Genomic DNA, 20,777 nt, shown 5'->3' with positions numbered 1-20,777 from the left:
GCGACATTCACCCTTATTTTTTAAATGGGAAGGGGTGTGTTGTGATACATCTTTTGAAAGAGCATTCAATTTTCTTCCCTCTTCATTAAAATTCTCTTTCAACAATAGCACTTTGTTTTTTAAATTTGAGCTGCGGATTCCAGAGAAATTTAATTTAATTTTACTGATTAGGACTTACGCATTATCTTATTAAATGTTGAAAATATCCGCCGTTTACCCCCCCCCCCCCCATACAGTAACTGTTCAAAGTGTTCCCGGATATTATAAAGAATATCGGGTGTTATTTGTTGGTATTCATGAATGATGCGGTTACGTAAATCTTCTAACGATTCAGGTTGGGTGGCATAAATTTTTGATTTCAGATGTCCACACAAAAATAAATCAAAAGAAGATAAATCGGGTGATCTCGCGTACTGGTAATGCATTACGGGGAGGACCCCCGTCTTGCTGAAATACTAAAAAAATAAAAGATTATTGGGATTATTTGAAATTAGTTCAGTCATTGTTTCACAAGACTGTAAACGGCGGTCGTTATTATCTTCATTTAATTCTTGATGAAGTTGAATATTATATGGGTGCCATTTATTATGTTTTAGAATTGTCTGTACAGTGGTACGCGAGACTCCCGTTACATGAGAAAGTTTTCTGGTATTTAATGTAGGGTTCATACTAACTTCACCGAGAACACCGACTTCTACTATCTCATTGGATTTTTAATATTCCGTTTTTTATTTGCCACCGAACCAGTTTTCCCAAATTTTGCCACTAACTCTAGGATGTAACCATGAGGTACGTCTGCATGTCTCTCATTAAACAAAGTTGCCGTCAGTCTTGCACATTGATTGTTTATAAAGTATAATTCAATAATTTCCACTCTCTCCGCAATAGAATAAACCATTTTTATCGAATCGAAGTAAGAGCACAGAAATAACTAATTCACATTAACTTATTTATTGAAGATAAAGTCGGATTGTTGACTGATTTTTGATAGTTTACAATTTTTCACTCACACACCTAAAATATCCAGTAAAATGTTTAGAATTTCATTGCGCTTTCATTTGGCGATGCGTAGCTCAAATTAAAAAAACAAAGCGCTATTGTAAAGAAAATTGAAGGCCTTTTCAAAAGATGTATCACAACATACCCTTTCCCATAATAAAAAAAACCTAAAAAAATAAGGGTGAATGTCACCTTCGCTAAAAAGTTGAAGTTGTGGGGTTAACAATTTAAACAAAAAATCTTTTTTTTTTAATCAAAAATCGAATAAAAAGACCTTTAAAATAAGCCACCACTTGACCCTCACTCCTATTTAAGATTATGAGGGTGGTTGCAACCCCCGCCAAGAGGTTCATGTTAAGGGGTTGAAAGTATGAAAAAAAATTGACCCCTAAAATCAAAAATCAACGGGTCTGATCATTTTTAATTTTTTTTTTAAATAGGGCTCCAAACCTTGCTGGACCCTTTTCGATGGGGCACCCTGTATAGCACAATACGCTTGATAGATATATTTTATAATAAAGGGTATTATCGGGTATTATAATGTACACACATTACAAGTCGTGACTATCGCTGCCCACCGTGTAATGAGGGGGCATACCCGCCGCCTGCTTAAGATCTGGATCTTTTTTCGTTCCAATCTCTCTTCTTCTTCTTCTCTTCTCTCGTTGCGGGACCTCTCTTCGTTATGCTGGATCGTGCACGCCGCTTCCTCGAAAATTTTATTGCCGATATAATCGCTGAATAATTGCCCAGAGTGTTTTAAAAAAAAACTTATGAGAATATTGCCTTTATGTTACCTAATGACAAGGTGCCAGCTTAACAAGTTTATTTACGCACTCGGGATCGTTTCGAAAGAATTCGTAAGGAATTATGTTTCTTTTATATTCTGAATATTTTTTAAAAAGAGTAGTGGACATTGCCATAACTAAAACTATCAAATCCATTGTAAGGACATTATAATAAAAAAGGAAATAATAATTGCACCAGCAATAGAGAGCACCTTCAAAAAAACATATTATATTCTAACTTATATACATAAAAACTAATTGTCTTTTATATAAGAAGTCTGAAATAAATAGGCAGCGATAACTTTTGTTCCTTCATAGTAATTTCTGGAAGTGATGTTTTCATTCGATTCCCCAGGGTTGGAACCTCGACAAGTGAGCGGTAGCATCAAGATACTCTTTTCCAAAATTCGATCCAGGATCGTTACTGCCTCCCGGGCTTTGGCCTCCCGGATCATATTGGGGTCTTCTTTGTAAATCTGAAATTAGTTTGAAAATTCCTGTCTTGCATCGCTTTGTATAATAAAGGAGTTTACCTGGGTAATGGCCCTTCTGGCAGCATGATAACAAGGAAGCCGAAAGTTCTCAAACCATGGCCTCTTAGAGTGAATCATTTTTACCGCAACGGTGTTTTCAATGCCTTTTTCCTTGACGACGGTTTTAATGTGGTTTCTAACGAATTTTTCCACTTTATCGACGACCTGTCTAGGAACAATTTTGATGGTAAAAATCTTCTTGATCTTGCTGTAGTCTTTCTTATCGCAGACACACTCCAAAGTTTCGTGCACGTACAGTGACGGTAATCGCCAGAAACTCATTAAAAGTTTCACTTGATCCCACGATTTTTTGAAGTCCGGCAAAGAATCCCTAAAAGAGGAACTTATATATGTATTTCTAAAAATGCTGTTTTTCATATAAACCTTATATCATCGGGTTCGAAATCTTTAATGTTCTCATAAACTTTTTCCTCGTCGGGTGTTATTTGTTCCACATATTCCCCAAAGTTGGTTATTAAAATATTTTCTTTGTCGTCCACGAGGTTGGAAACCACAGTGTCCATGTCGTCTTTTATGTCAGTTTTTGAATTTTCCGTCTTAGTTATCGCTAATTCAAAATGAATCATACCTAAAATTCACCAAAAAAAAAACTATTCATTTTGATATAAATATTTCATGAAAATGTACTCAGGCCCAATAAAAAATATTAGTGCCAAAATATATGCTTCTAAAACAATGAAATTGGGAAAAAATACCCTAACCAAAACTGCCCTAACTACCTAAATCTTTATGCCAAAAAAACATTTTTTTTCCTTAAATTCATCGTCCAAAATTCTTCCAATTTTATACACAATTAACATAAAATAATAATAATAATAATATCATTTATTTCCTTAGTACAAATCCATTTACATACATAAAGTTCTCTAACTGAAGAAAAGTCATAATCACAGTACAAAAAATAAAAAATATAAATGTTATTAAAACATCTTATATCAATATACTATACATATACACATACATCAATCAATCAATTTATTAATGCCAATATACAAAATAGTATTCACACAAGTCAAGAATTACAAAGTTTAAAAATAGGGTGACTATTTATAAAAATATATAATAAAATTTTTCCTAAAACACTACATAAAACTCATTAAAACCACAACACAATGATTGATATACATACTATGAATAATATCAATTAAATAATATAAAACAATCACAATATGTCTTAAATAAAATGCAATATATAGGTAGGTACTCAATATCACAGATAGAATGTGAAGTTTAAAAACTCTTCAGTTGAATAGAAGGCATTAGAGACTAGAATTTGATTTATTTTATTCTTAAAACGTTCCAAATCTAAATCCACATAGTCGGTAGGAAGTTCATTATATAACTTAATAGCTGGAAATATCTTATATACATATAAATTATGTAGTTAATTGTACTACAATACCTATATTAAATTATATTGTAGAGTCCCAATTTACAATACAAATATTTGCTGCTGAAAATTTTAGTCAAAAAACTCATCGAGAGCGTAAAAGCGTTGATTGAGGATATACCTATTATTCAATCAACGGTAGAAGCTTTTCTCGACCAGGAATTTTTTGAGCCTTTTCTTAAACTTAAATATATTTGTTATGTTATGATGGCTATGATGCAAGTGATTATAAATCTTACAAGTATTGTAAATAATGTTTTTCTGATAAAATGCTGTTTGGTGAACATCTGGCAATAAAAGATCTCGCCTACGAGTATTATATACCTGGACAGATCTATTTGCTTTAAAAACCGTTTTTTTTTTTATATACATAAGTACTTATTTCAACAGAGTAAACTCCAATTAATGTAAGGATTGTTTACTCTTTTTTCAGAATCCCATATCGCATGAAGGAATGGAAATTGGCATAATATAAAGTTAAAAGAGCTGCTTTACCACAATGCTGTGAAAGAAATTTTAATTTGCTTACCAACACATCCATAAATTAAACAGGGATGCTTCTCGCCGATCCACTCAGACTCACAAACGACCAAATTGTAAACCCCAGCAAAAAAGTCCTGAACCCTTGTAGGAAGGAACCCCGCCAATCCACAACTGTCTTCGTGGTTCATAAATTCGATTATAAATTTGATATTTACCGGCAAAGGCATGTTGGACCCTTGAAATGCTTGGATGACATGGAACCACATCATTAAAGGACCTGCAAGGTGCCTATATAAGTTAAACTGAAATTCCTTAAGCTTAAGTTTAACTTACCTTTACCACAAGAGGCGCCGTTTCCGTAAAAGCAGTTATTAATCTGAGTTAAAGTCCATGGATCAGTCTTCCATTCGTCTTTCCTGGGTTCGGGCACGTCTAGGTGCAAATACGCGCAAACCTGAGAAAAAAAATCAAGTCTAGTGTACCAAACAAGAGGTAGTTACGTAACTTTCAAGGGATATTCCATAAATGTTCAAGGTGTTATTACCGTTTTTTTCTGCGGGTCATTTCCCAAGGAAGCCAAAATGACCGAAGGAATTCGAACTTTTTTTCCTTCCAAGACATAATGACCGATATTAAAGCATTCATACTTCATTTCAAGTTTCTTAAGCCACTCCTCGGTAAAATGTATCATTTGGTAGACATCATCCCGATATTTTTGCTTACTGCTAACAGATTTAATTTTCACAATTTCTGTCAAGTCTTCAAGAAATAGCGCTCTATTGGAATCAATGTACTGAAGGATCTTTAAGAGATCGGGTTGGATTTTAATTTTTTTGCTGGTTTTCGCCGCATAATATTCCCCGTAAACCGAATTAGTGGTTTTGGTTTCGCTGTGCTCAGTTCGATACGTGTGCGGGTAAACCATTTGTTTAATTATAAATGCAAAAATGGAAAATTAATTAAATAATCGACGTAAAATGGTGTAAAAATATAAGCGAATGTCACCAAGACAAGTTCAATAAACATGTTTGAAATTACTGGTGCAATAGTCTCCTATGATCCCATTGGGGTGACAAGGTTTATTTGAGGAATGCACATGTTTAGATAGATTTTTGCAAAAGTAATTAAAAATACAAAATATATTCACAAACCGCGCCTCTCTATAATAGCCCCATTCAAATTTTAAATTTGGCGCGTTAAATTCTGACCTCTGATTGGCCGAGTCAGCAATTTATATGACATCTGTCAGTGGCCATTATTGGGTGAATCAGCTGACTGTCACTATCTCAAACCAAAACAAACCACTAAAAGTTTATCCTTATATTTTCATAAATAATTCTAAGATACCCACAAGAAATGTGGTTTTCTAAATTAATTAAAAAATTTTCAATTAAACCCATTAAGTAACAAGATACCGACAACTGAATCAACTTAAAATGGCACAACTTTTCACTCAGGAAATCTTCGAACTGAAACCCCTAATAAAATCAATAGATATAAAACTGTGTGCACAGAATAGAAATGGAGTTAAACAGATTTTAGCCTTAATTACTGAGTAAGTTCCAGTAGATTTTAGTTTGTCCTTGTGTTTTTTTAATATTTACTTTGTGTTTTAATCAAATTTTAACCTATACAATCAATACCCGAGCACACCACCCTTTAATAGGTGTTTGTGCTGTTAATTGAATATAATATTAAACTTAGAGCAAAAGTAAAGTAAAGAGAGCCAAGTATAAGAACAATGTTCATGTAGACCAATAATTGCTGCCTGACTCATTCTCTTTTTAAAACGGCTTAACTTAGAATAATGAAGGCAGAACAGTGAAACTTACATAGAAACACTAATTTGGCACAAATAAGAATTTATTTATTAAAAATCAAAAAAACCTTATTGATCTAAAAGCAACTTACACAATGAAAAATTAAATACAAGTACTTTGTTAAAATGTTTAACTATATTAAAGCAATTGAATCCTAAATTTAAAAAATAAACAAAGAAAACAAAAAAGATATTGTAAAGTTAAATCCAATGTAACAAATGACAACAGCTGGAAGGCTTAAGAGTTTCTCCTAGCATGTCCAGGTAGAACTCTTCCAAGTCATGGTATGCTTATTGATAAGTAATTTTCTGAGTATAAAGAGAAATGTTTTTAAGGTATTTACTGATTTCAGGCTGCTCGGCAGGTGATTGTACAGTTTACAACCCTTGTATATCGATGGTTTAAAGAGCAAATATTGTATGTCCAAATTTATAAATTTTGCAGAAATACGAAAAATAGATTTTCTTTCGCATTCAATTAAATTTTGTGATAAAATAACAAAATATTTGGTATTTTTTAAGTGAGTTCAGGTATTTGTAATACCAATATATTATGATATTACAAATTGCTATCATCATTTTTAATAAAAATAGTTATAATTCGAAATATGCTGGACATGCAATATATTAAATTTCCTCGAGTGGACATACTACAAATAGGCTTAATAAAAAAATAATTTATTTATTATTACAATTTCAAGATTTTATTGCGAAAAACACATTCGGTGACAAATTAAAGGTTAGACAAAGCTTATCATATTATCGGCATTTTAATCCTCTTCATCGTCGACGTTAGGATTTGTTTTATATGGAACAAGAACTTTGGCTTTCTTTGAACTCGGTAAACTTTCAAAATAACTTTTGTATGCCATGGGAATAATTTGCTTACCAAGCAAATAAAGTAAGTCTTTTTTTTTTGGCTTCTGAAATTGGCAATCTTTGTTTATATTTTTGTGCTAAGTCCAGAGTTTCCCATGATACAGTTTTCTTTTTTCTTCCTTGCAAAACATCAAATTCTAAGAATTCATTATCAGCCAATAAATATTTATATTGAATGATGAATGGTTTAGATTTATCAAATCTTAGCCATTTAATGTGAAGCCATTTTATTTGTTCCTTAGAAGTATTTACTTTGGTATTTTGCATTACAAATGACGCCACTTCCTGTAAGTCATAAAAATCTGGAAAAGCAACTTTATAGACCTGATACGGACATGGTTTTTTTCTTGCCATTTCTATTAACAACCCCCATTCTTCGGCTGTGAAAATTTTGCGACGTTTACGGGCTCGTTCAATAGTGACGTGTATTGAATCTGCCTCTAGATAGGAATGGCCGGATTCCATGAACTTTAGATCTACAATTTGTAAGTGTTCAATTTTATTGACAGCAAACAACATCGCTGCAGTAACAAATTGATTCCGATTTTGCCCTCCGCAAGTATCAGAAAAACTAGAAACATGTGACACAGTCTGAGGTAAGTTGTACAAATACTTTAATAGGCACGTACCAATTTCTGAAGCTCCTTTAGAGCCATGAGTTTCATCCCAAAGGAAACAGTGACCACTGTGATCAAAAGAGTCAAATATGGTGAAATTAAAAACAGAGAGTTTATGCTTGTAATAGATTTGAGATTCAGCGGAAAAAGGGACTAACAAAATAGCTTCCAAATCAAGAGAAATTGCTTGGTAGATTGAGTCTTCTAATGATCTTTTTTTATCTGCATCTTTCATCTCCTTTCTCCTTCTTTTTGTGAAGTTGTCAGCTTTCTTCCAAATTGGTTTTGTCTGTAGTGCTATAATACACATTCCATGTGGAACATTGGTCCTTTTTAGGGACATGGAACGACAGTTGTGGATCATAACTATTAAATATTTTTCGGTAAACATCAGAAATTCAGAAACAGGAGGGATTGATTCAATTGTACAATAAATTTCAACATACAAACGATGCATAACAGATAATTCAAATCAGCTGCCAAATACAATTTTTTCGTATGGCGCCGACTGTAGTGACTTTCCATACGAGGAAAGCTGTCTATATGTTTTTTAACATGATTTGCTGCTTTTTCGGATGTAATATTGGCAGGAATTTTTCCTTTTCGTCCATCAGTACCAATATAAGCTCTACCTGGACCACGTTTTTTCAAAGCAAGGTCAATAATTTGGAAACTTATGCTAAAAGTTGCAATAATGTTGTCAATAATACTACAGCGCACATTTATGTTATGTCCGGACATACAATATTTGAGCTCTTGTTAATTGTTCTAAAAAAACACAAATATTGTATGTGCGGACTTACTATATTTGTGCTTAGACAGAATTTATTAGTCTGTGGTTTTACAATATGAGTGGAGTGTTGATCCCCACCTTACTCGTCATTCTGGACATACAATATTTGTACAGATTATAGATCCGCCCTACTGGGTTCAAACTATACCTTTACCCCGAAATGATTATACTACAATATTTGTGCTTTAAACCATCGATATGAAAGATGTCAAAGTCAGAAAGTACATTATTGTTTAAACCGAAATAATTAACAAAAGAAATTATAAACAAAGCCATAGAAAAATATTTATATACATTTACGGAAAGTCTAAAATAAAACTAGTAAAGGAAATAAAACAAAACAATATCAGTTCTACAAAATACAAAACATATGAGTCAGTTAAATACAAATTTTTTCAAAGTATTCATCTAAGCTGTCGAAAGAGTAAATCTTTTCCCTATAAAATTGATCAAATGCTTACAGGGAAATAGTAAAAAAGAGATTTTTTGGTTAGTGTGGTTGATGGTATCGGCAATGGCTTTCTATATGATGAACTGGTATTGTTTGTATTTGGGGCTTGTATATCTTCACAAAACTTCTTGTGAATTAGAGAAGCTAAAAATAATAAAAATAGTTTCTAAAATAAACAAACATACCAAAGCTAATAATCTCAGTTTTACAAATAATGGCTTGCATGTGTGTCAAGGAGAAGCCTTACACATAGATCTAATAGCTCATTTTTGAAGAACAAACACTTATTTAGACTATCAAATTTGTGGTAACCAAGGTAGTTTTAGGAATAGGTTATTGAGGTTTTGAGACTGAAGCCTGCAGAGATTAAAAAAAAAAGAGTAGATATCTCCAAAATAAAAATAGATGTTTGGGTTAGAATTTTTTGAGCTATAATTGTGGCTGTCAAGAGATTCTCTGATTTATGTTGACGATAAATTAAAGTGCTTTCTTCTGGAGAACAAAAACATATTTAATAGAAGTCTCCAATTGGAAATACCTCAAAATGGGACTCCATATTTAAGGTGGGACCCAAATAGCGCAAAGTAAACACAGCCAGATGATAGTTTCTTACTTAAGGTTAAAACATGGTCTTTAAAATTCAGCTCACCATCAATTCACTATTAAATTATCACATTCATTAAATTTCACATTTTTGTAAAATTTAAAATTTTAACACTTTGTTCCTTATACATCTTACCGACTGCAAGTTTGTAATAAGAAATCATAAAAACGAAATTATAAGAAACAATTCTTTTGGCACTAGGTTTACTTACAGTTTCAGATTGCTCATACCACACAGTGAGCAAATAAAAAAGTCATTGATTTATATGGGTAAGAAAATCTTTAATTACCTTCCTCATTAAATTATATGAAATGGACCGTCCTGTTAGAAAGCTTTAAAGAAAATGTTGGTCTCAAAAGCTTGTTACACCCTGAATGAATATTTAATTTAACTAGTGTGTTTTATTATTGATAAGTTTTATTTTTTATGTATGTATTTTAATGTTGTTGAATTTTCAATGTACCTATATTATGCCCACTACCCATTTTTATACCAAGAATAACTTTCTGTAGTGTGTAATATTGGTATTTTATTCAGATTATTTTAGCTCATGACAAGGCTTTGTCAATAACTTTGTTTTTAATAATAAAGCTAGTTCTTTTTCATGCCCTATGAATTAAGTTGTACAGCATATGTTTCTTATTTCTCTTTTAGGGAAAACGACATTGTGATATATTATTGCTATGGGGAACTACCAGCAATAATTAAAAGAATACCATGGATAACAGACAGTGGCAAAAGTATCCAAGCTGCTTGCTTCGATCCAACTGCAACATGGCTTTTAGTAGTTTGTATGTTAAAATTCTCGAAAATAATTTAAATCTTTTTACTAATATCATCCTTATAGGTCTTGACAGTTCACTATATATTGTCCCTGCCCTTTACATAGTGGACAAGAAACAGAAAATCGATTGTAAATGGTCACTAACAGATATAACAGCATTTCCCAAATGTTCTCAAATACCAAATCTATTGCCTACATGTTGTGTCTGGTGGCAAACGTTGGAATGCAATCAGAACGCCCTGATTGGGTTTCAAACTGGTAAAATTTTGCTTGTTAGCTTAACAGACGGCAGGGTTTTGGGGGAGTGTAATATACCAGAAGCTATAAGGGGATTAAATGTTTGTATCGATAATGTGAAAGAAAGTGTGTCTTTATTGGTATGTGATAGTGATAAGAAAATTGAATTTTTGTCTCTTTAATGTGATTTTCAGATTAATAGTGATTCAGAGCGGCAATGGCGCCTAATTTTAGAACAACATAGCAGCGGATACACTTGGCCTTCAGAGAGCTCTAACTCACATACAGAAGATACTGTAAAATCCAGATTTTTTTCTTTAAAGCAAATTGGTGTTGATAAATTAGCATCCCTTAAGTAAGTATCTAGTAATAGTTTCCACCAAAACAGAATTATATATATTTTTTTAAATTTACTTGTAGACAACGTCTAGGCTCTCGCAAAGACAGCCAGAGCGACTCTGCAAGTGAAACAACTCACGCCGAACTAATATTATCCGCATCCAGCTTGTCTGATAATTCAGAAACATATTTACCATGCCCGTCAAATGTGGATTTGGATTTTAATATCTCTTATAATAATCATAATAATATAAATAGTGCAGAGCCTGAGTTAATGTCACAGTTTGTCAATACGTTTTTTACCCCACAGTCGTGTAGGAATAGACACTTTTTTTCTGCTCTGTATAGGCCTACTGGACTCTTAACAGTAAGTTTAAAGTTAACCATTTAAATAGAATCATCGCGAAATTTTGTTTTAGGTTCATGCTGCTGACTTTGAAACAGCTCCTATATTTGTATATAGGATACTGCCTAGAACACACTCATTAGTCTTAACAGATAATCTTATAATTACGTTAAATCGTGACATAAATGTTATTTCGATTATCAGCTGTCAACTGGCAGAGTGTATTTTAGAAGGGGAGACTGTAAGTATATATTTTTTTAAATTTATGTCATCAGCTTACTAATAATTTTTTAGGAGTTTAATGATGATTCTTTAGTAGCTCAATTTATGATCGACAATGAGGAAATTGTCGATTTTTTCAAAGTGATAGATATGTCCCCGGATATAACCACCACGAAAAATAACATTAAAAATAAACTGTCGAATACAAAAAATAAGAATGAAATGTCGTTTTTGAGGCCTGCGATCGACACGTGTATTGTAGTGACCACAAAGACTGTTTATAAAATTTTTGTAAGGTAAAACTGTGTTATATTAATTTTTATATTAACCTGTCCTGGAAAACACTCCCTGGGGGAACTAAAATACGACAGTAACAGCTTAGTACGCAAAAAAAATACTTTACAATATTATTTGAACTGATATTGGAGAACCTTGTGAAACCATTTCTAGTATTAGACTAAACATTTTTTTATCCTTTTATTCATCTGAGCTAAAACTTGACTAAAAAATAAACTTTCCCCCATGTTATTGTTAACAATAAGTTCCTTGCTGCTATTCTAAATAGACAAACAAACATTTTAGACACCAACCAGTTCAAAAATTCATAGAATACGTCACCGAAGAAAACAATTTAGAAAAAGCGGAAAAACTGTCGTACATTTTCAACTTAAATCTGCAACAGCTGTTAGAATATTGCGGCGATTTGATGATATCTCGAGGATCATACCACTCTGGTAAATAAAATCTGACACCCTGCTATATCATTTAAATTATATGTAATATTTCCAGGTATAATTCTCTATAAACGAGCGAGGGTCCATCTACTTAAACGAGTGCTAAAATTAGCGGTTTCTGCCGATTGTAAAACTCTTTTAAAGTTTGTGCATTTGTGTCTTAGCGCAAGCAGAATAGACATGAATATTACAACGAGAATCCATATTGGTAATGTGGCAGTTATGGCTTATATAGAGCTGCTTTTAAGAAGTCATAGCAGTGAACAAGTTAAATCGAACAATACTAAGGATTTTATGTAAGTAAGATTTCTCTTGAAATTTTCTTTAATATTGGTTTGCTGGAAGAGGATAGTGAAAGCAATGAAACAACTGGCCGTGTTTAACAACTACTCTATTTTTACTTATATCACCTCCAAAATTACTCACGCGCACACGCGTCATTTAGAATAGAATAAACTTTATTGGCTAAAAATGTGCTATACAGACACCAACTTACCAAAGTACAAAGTATATATTTCGAAAAAGAAATTAGATAAATAAATATTTAAATTCATAACAACAAACTTAAAATTAAAAAGGATAAGTTATACTCTTTTATTAGGTAATGCGTAATATCTATGACCATTATATTATTATGGCTATAGTTAGTATTTAATTTTTGCATTTGAAAATTATTTCTTAACCTTGTTTCATAACTATGAATTTCCTTAACCCTCCATTAGTCGCGTGGATATTTGTAACGCTAAGAGTCGCGCGGATGACTGTTGTCATCCTGTTATTATTTATCAAAAAATGATTTACAAACGAAAAGTTTAGTGGAAAAATGTTTTATTTTATAATAATGTTGGATAATATAAACTAATGAATAAGCCTGATACACTGATTTTGATTTTAATAAAACTAAAATTAATTCTAAATAAGTAACCAAAAGTACTGTACTAAATATAAGTATTTACTGATTCTCAACACAACTGGTACAAATATTTTTAAGGTGGTCTAGACAGGCCCAATTATTACATTTGTAACACCATTTTCTGCTCATTTTGTTACGTTGCCTCCCACACTGATAGCACCGTCCTCGTGAACCGGTTTTATCAAGTTGTTGCACTGCCTCCTCCTGGATCCCAACAAGTAACTTTGCTCTTCTGCGAAGCTCCCTTGGGAGGGTTTCGATGCTCGCCCTCCGTTCTATTTGTGGTTTTATTAGAGCCCAACTTAGATTTTCTTGAAATTCAGCTTTTTTGGTATTTGTTGTTGAAGCTGCACAATGGTGCCTATAGATACAGAACGAATTTATTGCCGCTATGTTCAGAAAATCATAAAACAGTACCATGGGCCATCGTCTTATACTGCGTTGCACGTTATTTTTTTTGACACAATTGATCCAAAAGGTCATCCCCAACTTTTGTCATATTATAAAAAGTGACCATTTCTGGCTTTTGTGCTTCGCCTGTTGAAGTATCTATGGCTCCATCAAAATGCATTGTAGATAATATTCGAACTGCTTTACCTTTTTTGGGGCAGTAGGATACCAGAGTACAATCTTTCTGAAATCCAAAGATTTACGAATTTATTTGTCGGCTCTTGTTTGGTAAAATGTCTTTGGGTATTTCCTTCTTATTTTAACGCATAGTACCAACATACGTGAGGTTTACACTTTGTAGCTTTTTGGCTAAGGAAAGGCTAGAAAACCAGTTATCACCAGTAATGTTCCTATTTGTTCCTCTTACTGGTTCCACTAAACGAAGGACGATATCTTCAGCCGCATTGCTAATGCTATATGGCATATCTGGCTGCTTGCCAACATATGGTTCTAAGTTTAGCGTGTAAGCTGTTTTCGAGTCGACAAGCGCAAAAACCTTCAAACCATATTTGGCAGGTTTACTTGGAATATATTGTCGAAATGAACATCTTCCTCGAAATGACAATAGCTGCTCGTCGACAGTAAGATATTCACTTGGACAAAAATACTTCTGAAAATTTTTATTAAACAGTTCCATTATTTTTCGAACTGGTGCTAGTTTATCAAGAGCCTTTCTTTGTTCCCTATCCCGAATGTCATTAAACCTTAGACATCTCAAAAGAAATCTAAATCGCCTTTCCGACATACATAAATAACATGATTCAAGACCGTTGCCTTTTGAATTGTCTCAGAATTTACTGAATTTTTTTTTAGAACAGCGTAAAGATCCAATAAGGTATAACAAGCCGATAAAAGCTCGAGCCTCTAAAGCATCAGTCTCCCTAGCATCTCTTTCCCTTCCAAATTTAGCACGAACTTTCTGGATATAAATATTTGTTGATTCTACAATGGTCCCAATAATGTCCTCGTCCAAAAATAAATTGTAAATATCAATTTCTGATTTTAACTCGCAAGCTTCTTTTCTTATGCGTTATAGTGCGTTATAATATTGCAAGCCCGTGTTCTAACATTGAGAGGAATATTACCTTTTCTCCACCTCGTCATTGCATCCTCCGCAAGATATGTATCATTATCCAGCATCCCTTCATCTTCATTGTCCAGACTTTCCTCGTCAGCTCCCTGTTCACTATCTGTATCATGTTTGCTCTCATATACAAAATCATTATTCGATTCGCTTTCGTTTTCTTCCGGTTCACTTTCATCTTCCTCCATTTCATTATACCATTGCAACCATTTCATGGGATCTTTGCTACGTTCGTCTCTTGATCTTTTTGGTTGTGACATTTTCGAAAATCTAAAAAAAAACAGATTTTTTACAATTTTTACAGTAAAATATTATACACATTGTGCCAGTTAGAAATTACAATGGCCAATTTTTGCGCCAATGCGTGGAACAGAGACGGGAGACTGTAGAAAGCAAGATAGAACTTTGCTCCGCCATCTATCGTATTTGTTTACATGCATGCGTTCTCTGCCTAATCTCGATCTGTTTCTGCTTTACACACTGAAACTCAATTGATAGAATCCAACTGGCAAAACGTGTATATAACCGTACATTTTGTCACTGAAAATAATATACATATTTTACATAAAAAAGTATCAATTTCAAAAGAAATTAAACAATGCAAACTGCGATAATAGTAAAAACAAATAATACTTACCAAAATCCAATTTGATAGCACTATTAGTCGCGCGGATGACCAATGTCATCCACTGTCAAATATGTGTGAAAACCCAAACAACTGTAACGAGGCAACAACAACTAATAACTGATACACGTACCTAAATCACTTGTAGGAAGGTACATAGAAGCTCGCGTGATAAATCCTAACCAATGAAATGCAGTATTAGACTAATGAGGCGTGGATGACCAGTGTCATCCGCGCGACTAATGAAGGGTTAACAAATGTACAATTTTCTAATAAATGTTGAGGAATTTAATTTGTTGGTTTTAGTACAGTCGTGCTGTCATTAGAAATGGTCGAATGGATGCAAAAATTAGATAGATGATGAAATTTTGACACTAAGTTGTATGGGTTGAGAGAGTGCAAAAACCAAAAATGCGAACAAAAACTCCTAGGGGGTTTTTTTTAGAGGATGGTCTTCGATTGGCGCTACCCCTTTGCACTTACAACTTTGACTCCATGAGATAAATTGTTCAGAACAATCAGAGCTACCTTTTCTTCCACAGAGCCAAATTCATCCGAGTTAATTTAGAGGGTTTAAGAAGGGGTGAAGTTTTGAAAATTTGGTTTTAAATTAATAACTTTCTTGGAAAAAATCCCACGAATTTTGTTCAAATAGCAAAGTTAGAGCTCTCGAAAAAACGCGTACATTGATATATATATATCGACTGTGCAAAAAACTTTTGACACCCCCAAAAAAATTATCAAAAAATCCAAAAAATTTTCATTTTGAAATAACTCGAAAACTATACATCAAAGAAAGAAGTGTTGGATGTACAGAAGGTGGAGAAAAATTTTACCTTCAATTTGATAGTAAAAGCAACCCTCAACTCCGTACGGAAACCACCCTTATGGGGGGTGAAAATTTTGAAAAACCTTTTTTGGAGAAACTATCGACTGTTGCTTGAAAAAGTCTAGCATTTCTTCCACAGTAAAGAGGTGATAAATTGCTAAGGGCTGTAAAATTAAGGGGCGCATATTAGAAACCAGTTTTTTCGAGTTATCTTTTCGGGTAAGAATTTTTCAACTTTCAAAAAATTCTCTTTTAATTCATTATTTACAGTTTGAATTATTAGATTAATATCTGTTTCACTCATATAGATCAAGGGGTCATCGGCGAATAAGTAAATTTTACATTTTTTGCATATTTTTACGACATTAAGGTAAATTACAAATAGGTTTGGCTCTAGTAGACTTTGGGGCACTGTAGCTTTTTGTCCAGAAACTTTCCCATTAAATTTCGCTGACTGCACTATGCCCGTTAAAGTTGTTTACATTAACTTACAGGAAATTCTTCCAAAACCGTATTTTTTTAGCTTTAATATTGTCACACCGGGGGTTGGCCCGGTCTAGGACAAGGCCGTGTGACGGTTACATACATTGTATGTAACTGGGACCTTAAGGTACGCTTTAGCATTGAAACAAAATATAGTTTACTAAATACCTTGTATTGACAGCAAAATATAATTATAACGATTTAAGTAGAGTTACCCAAATAAAAGAGCTAATTTGACAAGAGATAAACTAAGATCGACATAACAGGATTAATAATTTAAGTACATGGGAGTATGTAGCGAATTCTATAATTAAAGTGAAAGTAATGTTACGTAACTTAATAAAGTGACAATAATTGTGATCTTCTTCGATATGATAAAATGTTGTACTTACATTATTATTATTCTTGGAGCAAACATTTCACAAAGCTTTTCCGCACTGCTTTCGGTTACCTCTTCTTGCCCGAGACCCGGTCGTAACTCCGCCAAATTTCGTTCGTCGTACCCTAGTGTTAATTTTCTTTGTCAGCAGAATTTCCGGTTTTTTCCAAACCATCGTTCTGTCGACAAAGTACTTTTGCAATCTTTTTACGATGGAAATGACTTGGTTATTTGATCATGCAATCAGGAAATTGTTACTTACACAATTTGTGGGTAAATGACCTGGTATACCGAACGAATATTTTTAAGTGATTTTTATATTAATAAAATAAAATTTAAAATGTTTTTTAATGAATTATCTTCGTTTGACATATCCCCCGGGCATAGAAAAGCTGGCCTCCAGCTTTATTGTTAACAATCGAAATCATGATCGAAGAAGACCCAGAAGAAAAAAAAATTTACAATTAGTAAGATCAGAACAACGATGTACCTAAATAACGTATAATTAATTAGAGCTGAACCCTTATTATTCATTAAATTTTAACTACAATTAATGTAACTATCGCTTTTGATGTCCACATTTTTTAATACTACGTAGTCTCTGAACACAAAATGTCTTCAGCATCCGGGTCCGGTCCATAAGGTGGCGACGCGGCGACGTTCATAGCGTTGTCGCCTGCCCCTCGTCTGGAACGCCTACAGGTTTGACGCCTCCATGTGTCGTCCTAGGACACCTTCACCCATGTATGTCTGACTCCTCGTCTGGAACGCCTACGGGTTTGACGCCTCCATTCGTCCGTTGGCAACCCTTGCGACATCACATGACACCCCCTTGTATGCCTGACTTCTCCCTTGTTTTGTACCAGTCCTTCAACGCCGTCGGTTTCCTGGAACCTGTAGGCAGAGACTCCTTCATTGCAGCTGCTGTGGCGTGACAAAACTTTTGGTTTTTGTTTTGTCCCTTCTTGACCATTTCCAGTGAGCTATCCCATAAGCTTACTGTGTTTTACGGATGGCCCCTGCCGTATCTTCAGCTGAATCCATGATTCGTAATGTTGGCATCCCCTACTGGAGATCATAGGTTGAACACTTCAACCCGCTGCTGGTAGCGTCGTGAGTTCGGGCAAGTTTGGACTTTGACCATTGGCGCAGTGGTAACTTAGCTTGTCCTGGGATGGCCATGGCTCTGGCATCACCCTGTCTGCGATTGGGATGGTCAGGACTGACAACAAGGCAGTGCGCGGATGTGGGGTGTTCCTGTTTGGCTCTGGTTCTGGTTCCATCGGCTACTTTCTGTGGTTCTGGTAGGAGCGTACCCTTATTTTCTGTTCAGGTCGAATTTGTACGTGTGGCATCTCATGGTATGTTTATATGTAAAGAAAGAACAAAGTGTAAGTATGTGCTATTATATGGTGCTTAATGGTTTTATATTTAATCATTTTGATTTCATGTTAAATCTTTATATTATATCTTGAGAAATTGTTGCCTTCCTCGCAATTTTTGTATTATATATTTTAGGATAATTTGACTCATAATCAAATTTTATTAATTTTCCTTTGTCTCAGATCTTTTGAAGTTTCTTGTATTTCGAGTTTAGATAACAAAGTGTTTTATTTATAGAAAACCCAAAAAAAATATATTTTTTATTCATTAATTGTTTCTCCCCTCTCTTCTAAATAACTTTTATTTATGTATGTCTTTTTAACTTTTATAGATTATTAATTAGACCCTTTCTTTTACATTATTTTTAATAATATGTTTTCTTTTTAGCTTCTACTTAAATATTTATGTGCCTTAGGCTCGCTGTCCCTCGCCTACCAGCGATATATTTATAATATTTCCCCATTATCATCTCATTTCAATATATTATTATTTCAATAAATTTCATTTCGAATATGTATATACGCGCGTAAATCAAAATTATTTATACGTTTTCTGATGTGATTTGCAAATTACTATGATATTTATCCTTAAATTGTTTAGATTGTCATGACTACAATTAAGGCTTAAATAACATGGTGAAATGTATCATCTTCAGAGGGGCCCCAGTATATACTAACTATATGCAAGCTTGCGTAAATTAATAAGTAATTATTCTATTTCGATGCGTTCTATACTAGCATCTACTTTTTTACCAGGGGACAGTGATAAAAGGCTAGCACTATTTTTTATATCTAGCCGGAACCTTGACATGGCGTTTGGTTCGACGCTCGGTTCGGGGTCATTGTCTGGGTCGGGGATTGGGTATAATATTGTTTCGTCAAATGTTTTTGCATTTCTAATGGACATGGGATTTTGGGTTGTAGTTAAATTTTTTGGTTTGTTTTTGAAGTATCTGAGCGTTATATATAAAATATAAGTAAATAAGAATAGAAGGAAAAGTAAACATGAAGTGGAAATTATTATATAGAGAGCCTCGTGATTAACACTTGTTGATGAGCTTTTTTCATGACAGTCTATTTCTCCACGTATTTGTGGAACTGCCGCTACTATTGCTATTCTATTTTGTTTAATTAGGATGTATGCTACCAAGATTGAAATGGTTATGTTCCAAATTAGAAAAAATGAGTCCCCGTGAAAGCTATGTGTATCACCATAAGTGATTACATTTGGATAGTTTTTCTCTACTGATTTTAGAATGTTTTTTAAGGTGTTATCGCTGGATGTGAGGTTAAGATGGGGTATCTCTAGTGTCCAATTTGTATTTAGGCATTCGGAAATGTTTTTGTAGAGTGGTGGGGTACTAATAATGTTGGGATTGAGGATATAGGAATTTAGATTTGACCAGGTTGCAGGTATTATGTGGGTTACTATTGCATTGGTAGTGATGTTTTCTGGACAAGGGAAATTTTCAGGTATAATAACTGCATTGCCTACGCTGAGGTGGCATTTGCATGGGAGGAAAATTTTGATAGAGCCTTGGCGTGCTAATGTCGTGTCTAATTTCTGAGGCTTATTTTTATCACAAGAGATGGTCATGTCCTGTTTCGGGTGGGTAATGACATAAGTTTCGTCTTTAATTTCGGATATTGTCATCGATGTTGCTGAGTGGCAGTCCATTGGGCAGTATTGGCTTAGTTCTTTTACTGTTGCCCCTTGATATAGGATTTTCGCACATTCAGGCCCTTGTAGGATGTCTGCTGAGAATCTAGGTAAATAGCATAATTTATTTTGGTATGGCTTACATTCATGTAGGCCTGTCCCCGATATTTGTCTTAAGTCGCCCTCGTTATTTCCGTTTTTGGACACTGCAATGTATAGCGGTTGGTGGCGTATAATACAGGTCTGGTTATACCAAGCAAAGGGTGTGGTTATTAACTCTAGTAGTTGCCAATTTCTGTTTTTCTTAATTATTGGAATTTTTATGTGAACATATATACTTGATTTTGTAAAGGAACAGTCACATATGGGCATTTCGAAGTATGCTGCTAGTTCAGATGTAGGGATGGCCAGTCCTTGTTCTGAATTTGCGATTTTTGACTCGAAATCCTCCAGATCCTTTTTTAGGACTTGCGGGTTGACAATTTCCGCCGGTATTTTATGGTGTCTACATGAATTTACGATAGCTTGTCTCCTGAGAGTCCTTACTAGTAATACCATCCTTTTTAGGTTTAGATATCCGTTATAGAGGTTTGTCATTATTAGTAATTCCTGTTCGTTTGTCATATTTGCCACCTTATTTTCCAGTTGTTTAGTGAACCTCTCTATGCTCTTTATCCTTAGCTCCGTGTCCGAGAACGTTGCTGCGACTAATTTCTCATAGTCTTGAAAGTATTTGGAGTTTTCGCTCATTTGTTTTACGGTATCGGACAGTCCTTGTGACATTGTGTCTAGCCTTTTCCTGATCTCGTCATCTGAGTTTTCGACCATATTTAGTTTTTGCAATGTTGCCACTCCGCAACACCATGATAATCCTGAGCCTATAAAGTCTAGAGACCTCTTCTCTCTCTTAGATGGTTCGTTGTTTCTTAGTGG

General features: G+C 34.0%; 2 protein-coding genes across 2 annotated transcripts in view; one reads left to right on the top strand and one right to left on the bottom strand.

Moving 5' to 3' along the window:
- Positions 1–2,000: 2,000 nt before the first annotated feature.
- LOC126741962 (cytosolic non-specific dipeptidase-like) lies at positions 2,001–5,245 on the bottom strand. Its single transcript, XM_050448444.1, has 6 exons — positions 4,759–5,245; positions 4,548–4,668; positions 4,261–4,491; positions 2,705–2,909; positions 2,321–2,651; positions 2,001–2,263 (listed from the first exon to the last, which is right to left on the bottom strand). Exons 1-6 carry the CDS (start codon positions 5,137–5,139, stop codon positions 2,042–2,044), a joined length of 1,491 nt encoding a protein of 496 aa, XP_050304401.1. The 5' UTR covers positions 5,140–5,245; the 3' UTR covers positions 2,001–2,041.
- Positions 5,246–5,490: 245 nt separating this feature from the next.
- LOC126741961 (uncharacterized) overlaps positions 5,491–20,777 on the top strand; it is a 34,702-nt gene continuing 19,415 nt past the window's right edge. Inside the window, exons 1-9 of the mRNA XM_050448443.1 lie at positions 5,491–5,769; positions 10,032–10,168; positions 10,225–10,538; positions 10,593–10,753; positions 10,819–11,104; positions 11,157–11,324; positions 11,378–11,601; positions 11,888–12,039; positions 12,095–12,335. Of these exons, the coding sequence (XP_050304400.1) occupies positions 5,651–5,769; positions 10,032–10,168; positions 10,225–10,538; positions 10,593–10,753; positions 10,819–11,104; positions 11,157–11,324; positions 11,378–11,601; positions 11,888–12,039; positions 12,095–12,335 (1,802 nt within the window). The 5' untranslated portion in view covers positions 5,491–5,650. The remainder of the gene's footprint in view (positions 5,770–10,031; positions 10,169–10,224; positions 10,539–10,592; positions 10,754–10,818; positions 11,105–11,156; positions 11,325–11,377; positions 11,602–11,887; positions 12,040–12,094; positions 12,336–20,777) is intronic.

Source organism: Anthonomus grandis, chromosome 11, assembly GCF_022605725.1.
Source record: "Anthonomus grandis grandis chromosome 11, icAntGran1.3, whole genome shotgun sequence".
Classification (NCBI taxonomy): domain Eukaryota; kingdom Metazoa; phylum Arthropoda; class Insecta; order Coleoptera; family Curculionidae; genus Anthonomus; species Anthonomus grandis.
This window is presented reverse-complemented; position numbering and strand designations above follow the sequence as displayed.

Excerpts from the sequence above, each read along its gene's own strand:
- LOC126741962 (XM_050448444.1), bottom strand. The coding sequence starts at position 5,139 with ATGGTTTACCCGCACACGTATCGAACTGAGCACAGCGAAACCAAAACC. Across the intron at positions 4,492-4,547 it reads CGGCGCCTCTTGTGGTAAAG|GTCCTTTAATGATGTGGTTC; the intron begins GTAAGTTAAACT and ends GGCACCTTGCAG. Across the intron at positions 2,264-2,320 it reads CCAGAAGGGCCATTACCCAG|ATTTACAAAGAAGACCCCAA; the intron begins GTAAACTCCTTT and ends AACTAATTTCAG.